At 34.6% G+C, this 8,064-nt stretch overlaps 1 protein-coding gene across 1 annotated transcript; it reads right to left on the bottom strand.

The window, feature by feature from the left end:
• Window positions 1-4,499: 4,499 nt before the first annotated feature.
• Window positions 4,500-4,718, bottom strand: KAP6.1.1 (keratin associated protein KAP6.1.1). The gene is given in 1 exon segment (NM_001160289.1): window positions 4,500-4,718. A coding segment is annotated over 1 exon segment (219 nt).
• Window positions 4,719-8,064: the final 3,346 nt, after the last annotated feature.

Genomic DNA, 8,064 nt, shown 5'->3' with positions numbered 1-8,064 from the left:
CATTTTAAGAGAATGTGATTGTTAAAACATTTTAATGACATTTGCCTATGATAAAAGAGGTGACTCCTAAAAACATAAGGAGTGGTTTGCACAACTTGTTCACTAAATATCTTATGCTGGTGGATTCATGTACAGGAGCCCTTTAATTTTACCAATTTTTCTACATAGGAAGAAAGCTTTAAGCCTGCCTGGATCAGAAAATAGGATATTTTAAGTAATATATGGGTCAAAGAATAAATTACATGCAAAATTAGAAAATAATTTGAATTAAAGAATATAAATGAAATATATGGAATACAAAAAATGTGATTAGAGAAGAATTTATGTTACAAAGGAAAAAATTTCTAATCAATCATTTAGGTTTTCCCTCTAAATATGTCTAATTAAAATTGTATTATACTAAGTGAAATCAGATCCAAAAAGATAAATATCATGTTTTCTCTTATTTGTGGTAGCTAATATATAGAGAGAACAGGAAAACAATGTGGATGTCATATCAGTTGTTATACAGTTACAAATGTTGCTTCATTGAATCATGCCATATAAATGAAAATATATTTTCTTTCCCATATTAAAAATAGAAAGAGATAGAAGGGGTATTTAATAGTGAGGAATCTTTATACTGTTTTTTTTTTCTTAATTTAGGTGTTGACTTTGAGTCTGACCTGATAGAAAAACTCATTTATTTGTATAAAACTGTAATTCAAAGTAAGTAGAAGTTGAAGAAGCTTAATATTATATTGGAGTCTATGAAATAGACATGGAAAACCAATTAAAATTGTCGTAAAGATTGCTAGACTTGATACATTTCAGTAAGGTGAATCAACAATATAAAAGAGAACATATAAGTGGCCAATACGAAGACTGGAAAAGTTCATAAAAACACAACAGTACCAAAAACAACTCAAAAAGGGTTCATAGGAAGAACTTTAATACAATCAATGCTACAATATAGATGAATTAGAAAATTTCCTTTAAATGCACAAATTACTGAAGTTGACTCAAGCAACTCACACTGTATATATTTAAATACTATTCATGTTTTTGTAGCCTCTCAAATCAAGCAAACAAAAAGCTCCAAGCACATATGTATTTGTTGTTGGATTCATCTATATATATTATAATGGGAATTTGAGTAACTCAAGAAAAAAACAAGGACACATAATTTTGTCTTCCAAAAAAACATTTCTTCAAGAAGCAACACTAAATAACAAAACATGTACATTCATTTCCAGGGCTGCCTAACAAATCACCAAAAGCTGAATGACTTAAACAATGATCTGGAGCTGGTGCTATGGCTCACTTGGCTAATCCTCCACCTGTGGCGCCAGCACCCTGGGTTCTAGTCCTGTTTGGGGCGCCGGATTCTGTCCCGGTTGCTCCTCTTCCAGTCCAGCTCTCTGCTGTGGCCCTGGAAGGCAGTGGAGGATGGCCCAAGTGCTTGGGCCCTGCACCTGCATGGGAGACCCGGAGGAAGCACCTGGCTCCTGGCTTCGGATCTGCACAGCACGCCAGTCGTAGTGACCATTTGGGGGGGGTGAACCAATGGAAAAAGGAAGACCTTTCTCTCTGTCTCTCTCTCACTGTCTTTGGTGAATTTGTTTGATGATAATAAGAAAAAAGGAAAACAGCGCCAAAAGACAAACATAAAAACAAATTTAAAGACATAAAACTTGTACCATCACCAAAAAATAATGAAAACTCATTTAAACTCTGTAATATTTAACTCTGTTATATTTGTAGAAAAGTGTTTCCTTATGGTAAGAAATAATGTAATTTATATAATTACTACAAAAAGTAAACAAGACAAGGTTAGCAATTTTATACAGACTGATGACAAAATCTTGAAAAATGAAATCAGATGTATCAGCTGAGGACAATTTCCTCTGGAGGAAAAGCACAAAGTGGAGAAAACATTTAAAGCACTTTTGAAATTTATTAAAGCATAAAGTATACTACCAAACTTGTCAATCATATCAATTATCAGCCATATTAATACTTATGAATGCAATTAATTTATGTCCTAAAGACAATCTTTGCAATTTGGTTCACATATGGAAACAAAAACCATACAAATCACAAGACAAATACTATTCATACAAATATTTGCACACTGAAAAACGTAAAATCCCTATTCATGTAGACACAAATATGACATATGAAGCTTTGAATCAGAGACAGACACACTAATGAGGGGAAAATTTAAATCAGCATCGTCTTCAGAAGAGAGATCAAGTGAAAAAATAAATAAGTAAAGAGGAGACCTTAATATTATCAACAAGGTGATACAAGGTAACTTAATGAACATAGACTAGCTGTATATCCTGAGATATGTATCCTGATAACAAAATAGATTGAGCTATATGTCCTGATAACAAAGAATAAACCTTTGTAGCTGCTGTAAAGAGGAAGATTAGCAAGTTTGTATGTTCAAGTAGGAGAAAAATGGCTGAATCACATAACAAAATTAACAGTATTCACAGGAACAAGGAACAGAAAAGTTCTTAAATGTGGAAAGTAGAAAGATATCTTTTTTAAAACTTCTTAGATGAAAGATGATATAAGATTAACTTAAAGAATTTTAAATAATCAGCAGTTATGAAGTGGTCCGTAAGAGCATCTATGAGAAATATTTACTCCATATTAAGAGGAAAATTTATATTACTGAACACTTTCAGTAGAAATGAAAAAAAATTTAAATATTTCATCTCTAAGGAACTTAAAAAACATCCAAGTAAATCAAAATATGTAGATTATGGAAATATTAAATAAAAAGCAGACTATAATATATTAATTATTAGATATTAAATTAAAACAGGCAGAGAATGAGAAGGGGAAGCAGATGCAAATTATAGACAAAATTCTGTTTTCTAAAGAAATTAAAAAGTTATGAACTACTTGCTAACTTGACCAAGATCAAAAAGAAAAATATACAATTTTTTTTAAAAAGCAAGGGGGGGATAAATATTCAAACAGAAGAAATCTGAATTCACTTATGAGACTATTTTTTGTATAAATACAAAAAACTAGATGAAACAGATAATTTTCCAGGGAAAGTAATTGCTAAGATGGAATATTAAGTTTAGAAAACATATGCAGACCATTTTCCATGGAATTAATGGCGAAAAAGTCCATGCCTAGATGGTTGCTCGGAAAAATCCAAATCTTCAAAGACAACATAATTGCCATTATTTTACTATAACTTGATGAAGAACACTGAAAATAAAGGACAAATTCCAAATTCCTATTATGGAGGACTTCCATCACTGAACTTGTGGAGGGCTGACTCTTAGCATGACCACTGATTTTGCTCCCTGATGTTGACACCCTCTCTAAGCACAGCCCTGAGTGTGGGTGAGACCATTGCAATCAAAAGAAAATGACAAAGGTTGTGATTAGGCATGTAAAGAAATACAAAATCATATTACATAAGTCTTGCTGGTGTCTCTCTTCCTCCCTTGCTGGCTTCAAGAAATGAAGCTACTATGTTGGGGAAAGTGTGTGGCTAAGAATCTTGGACAGCCTTTTGGAGCTGAAGCAAATGATTCCTGCAGTCCATACCTTCCAGGAACTGAATTTCAACAACAATGACCCGTGTGTGGAAATGGATTCTTCTCCTGTAGACAACTATCCCAATGAAAATTTTGAATTCCACACTTGTGAGACAATGAACCTTCTCTGTCCATATCCAAAATAGTGTTTTTACTCTAATTATTACTATCCACCTGCAAGTCAAACAGTTTTAGAACATTATTAGCTCAGGATATACCTGATTATAATTTTCCCAAGATTAGGCTTCTCATAAATAATTGCTACTATTAAAATGAAATATGAAGTTGAATATATGAATAGTATTTTTAAAGGTATGCACAGGAAAATTTGGAAAAATGTTTTTCTGAGGTATATACCATAGGCCAGGCAATTTGTGAATTAGCATGTTAATAATACTTGATTTGATATTGAGAATTACACAGCATAACATGTGTTGCTTCCTCAGTAGCAGAAGTGGGCAGTGAAGTTTATAAAAAGTAAGTTACACTCCTAAGAAAATGACCTTTGAATTGGTAAAGACATATCTAGAAATAGTAAGGGAAAATGTCTCCCAAGGGAGGGAATTGTTATCTTTCTTACAAATTAAAGCACAGAAATGTAATAGTACTGGACATCAAATGACTGACAAAAAAGTCAAGATTGCGCTTAAAGATGAAACAAGTTTATTAGGTCAACAGGAAAAATAATTCCATCACAAAAAGCATCAAGGCAAATGCTGTGGCAACATCACCGAGGCAGAACTGTGAGATTCAGTTGAATTTCACATTATCCCATTTGATGAGGACAATTTATGAGAACTGTAGGTTGGATTTAAGGTCACCAACAGACTATACAAGACTCTTATTGCAGGATCATGTTTATCCAAGAATAAGTCTCAGAACAGGAGGCTTGGAACTGGAGAGTGCTGACATCACAGGTGTAATGGGCCAGAGTCTCCCTTGCTGTATTCAGTAGTAGTAGCCAAAGCCAGAGCCATAGCCACAGCCACAGAGAGAGCGTGAACCATAGCCATAGCCACAGCCATAGCCACAGCCCAGTCTGCGGTAGCCACAGCCATAGTAGGAGCCAAGGCCACAGCCCAGGCCTCCATAGCCATAGCCCAGGCCTCCATAGCCACAGCATCCATAGCCACGGCCGCCATAGTAGTTTCCGTAGTAGCCACACATGGTGTTGGTTGTTGAGGTTGTTCTTGGGTGGAGAAGGAGGAGAAGTGTAGGTGACTCGAGTCTGACAATTCTCCCTGCAGAGGGCCTTTTATATGCTTTCAGTATGGGTGTGACCCACCAGAGATGCTCCTGTCATTGGCTCATTTTATGAGTAATCTAGTTATTTGTTGTTTTTGGATCATGAGATAAAGCTTCATAAATATGAAGAAAGCTTTGTTTGCTTAGTCTCCCAGTTTGGAATCTTCATATACAATTAAGCACTTCAGTAAGACACATACACTAACATCCTACGCCCCTGAACTCCTGCTTCAACCCCGATGTTCATTCTCCCTCTAACCATCTTTTATAAAATCTTATTTCTTCTTGGCCTCAATTTTGCCATCTCTCTTTTTTATATTTTATAAGAAAAAATTTTCCAATTTGAAGAAATTTTCTTCTGTCTTGATTAAATTAGTATTTTCTTCAGGAATAAGTTCCTTTTTTTTTTTTTTTTTTTTTTTTTTTTTATTTGAAAGGCTGATTTACAGAGAGGCAGAGGCAGAAAGAGAGAGAGAGATGTCTTCCATCTTCTGGTTCACTCTCCAGATAGTAGCAACAGCTGGAGCTGAGTTGATCCGAAGCCAGGACCTAGGAGCCTAGCGCTTCCTCTGGGTTTCCCCTGGGTGCAGGGGCCCAAGGACTTGGGCCACCTTCCACAGAGAACTGGATCAGAGTGGAACAGCCAGGACTCGAACCAGCGCCCATATGGGATGCCCGTACTGTGGGCGGCAGCTTTATCTGCTATGCCACGCGCAGGCCCCTGGAATGTTACTTTTGTATAACAAAAACCAAGTGTGTCTTTCCTCTCCATGATGTTGATATTAATCCGCTAATTAAAAATTCAAGAGAAGCAGGTGTCACCAAAATGTAATCGACTTTCCTACTTCTGTCAAAAGGGTCTAATTTCCATTTATTTTTAGCTTCAAAAGATGAATTGGAAAATAAAAATTGTTTTAGGGGATCCAATTTCTGTTTCCTCTTTTGCAAATTATGCACTCAATGATTAGTTAATATTCATAACTATACACCTGTCATAGTATCATTTATTTGAGTTTATAATGAATTAGAGAATTCTTTCTTTTTCAAACATCCATTGGTATCCTTTGTAACATGACTTCCTCAGCTGTCTTGCTTAACACTTAAATTCATTACTGTTATCATTCAAATCATTATGGTAATCCATCTTATCAGATAGCCAAAAAAAATGGGAACAGTTTCATATTAAATATGAGAGACATATATCTTTGTCTTTAATTGAATGCATGTGGAATTTAAAATTCACACAACCACATACATTTCTGACATCCCAATGATTGTTCTTTGTAAAAATATTATTTTGGTAAAGCCCTTCAGGCACCATTAGGCAGGGTTCAGAGACTAAAATTCTACACTATTTTATATTTATAGTGACAGGGGTTTGAAGTTTTAGTCATCCTCTATAGTTTAAGTAATTATTCTCTGTGTTCATCAGAAACATTTATCTATCTATCTATCTATCTATCTATTTATCTATAAAATTTCCCCCAGCTCATCTCATGTAGTGGCTATTTTAATTGGACCAAAAGAAAATAACATCTGTTTAAAAATCTGTATGTGTTATATTTATTTGAAGAGTAGACAGAGAGAAACAGACAAATAGAAAGCCCTCACCCACGGGTTCACTCCTCAAATGCTTAGAAATTCTGGTGGTGGACCTGACAATAGCCAGGAACAGGATCTCATTCTGTATCTCCCTGATGGGTGGCAGAGACCCAAGCAGTTGAGTTGATGGGGCACCAGCCCAGGAATTCCAATATGATATACAGGCATTCCAAGTGGTATTGTAACCACTGTGTCTAACAATAACCCAGAAAATAGTGTCTTTGATGCAGAACTATGTTTTTATATGAATTATCAGACTAAAATATTCATTGATTCATTCATCCTTGATGTGTTCTGAAAGTTCTTTCCATGTGTATTTCTTGTTTTGTGCAATTTCTAAGTTTCATGAGTTATTGCAAAACTTCATTTTATTCATTACCTGCTGGATTTAGACATTAAGAACAAAATAATATGTACTACATTGTGTCAAATTTCAAAAATTAAAAATAGCAATCACCTCAACTCATACAGTGTACAAATAAGTTTTTAGCACAAAAAACTAGTCAAAATAGCATCATGATTATTTTTCCTTTAGACAGTTTTAGTTCTTACACCATCACTTAAATTCTGTAAAACTGAATGGTATCAACCAATTAAGAACAAAAACTATAATTAACCTGTACTACTTTTCTGTACTTAATTAAAGATGGATATTTAATGCATTGGGTTTTGTGTGTGTGTGTGTACAGCATCATGTTCCTAATAGCAACATTAACCAAGCTTTAATCTCCTTAGTATTTGCTTCCAGATATTAAATTGTTTCTGCAAATTGTGTTGCTTTTCCTAATAACAGTAATGAGAGCTTTGTGCAACAGAACATTCTTTAATTTTTTAAATTTATTTTCCTGGTGTGTTTTTTCCTGAATAAACTCAATCTGAAACTCTAGTCCATGATCAAAACCAAAGTATGCCATTTTTCACACATCAAAACTTTGAAAGCAACTCTTCCTTGGCTCCTCAGCTTTTTGGGGATCATCAAGACCTATGTCTTGCCAAATTTGCAGGTCAAGAAATCTTCATTCTACTCAGACTCAGCAATGTTCAGATTCACTAAAATTCTCTTCACTCATGAAAGGCTCTCCAACATTTACCTTTATCCTGCCACAAATATCTGATTGCATTCCAATTTCACCATCTGCTCCTCCTAAGTTTCCTGTCCTTATCACTCTTCAGGTTCTTTTTTTCCCAATTTTGAGAGTGTGCAATAAGGTGCTTTCCCTCTTTATATATCCTTGAGTCTGTCTAATTTCTGTTTACATGAATCACTTGGATTATTTACATTGTTTTCCAAATCGATCTCAATTTATATTTCTAATATTATTATATATAAAAGTATTTCACAATATATAATACTCAATGATCTCTAATATTAAATTTCTCATAACTGTAGTATATTTTCCAAAAATGATGTACAATACTCAAAATCAATACACTTTATTTCACCTTTCTTCAACTACAGCCATTTTTTTCTCCCAGGATCCAATTCACAATATATTTGATTGCTGTAACTCTTTTTTTTTTCAAGATTTATTTTATTTATTTGAAAGCCAGAGTTACAGAGAGAGGTAGAGGCAGAGAGCAAGGTCTTCCATCTGTTTGTTCACTCCCCAGATGGCTGCAACAGCTGGATCTGTGCCAGTCCGAAGCCAGGAGCTTCTTTCCGATC

Source organism: Oryctolagus cuniculus, chromosome 4, assembly GCF_051225735.1.
Source record: "Oryctolagus cuniculus isolate XC-2025 breed Fujian yellow rabbit chromosome 4, ASM5122573v1, whole genome shotgun sequence".
Taxonomy (NCBI): Eukaryota; Metazoa; Chordata; class Mammalia; order Lagomorpha; family Leporidae; genus Oryctolagus; species Oryctolagus cuniculus.
Note: the sequence above shows the minus strand (reverse complement) of the source record. Positions and strands in the feature narration are given on the sequence as shown.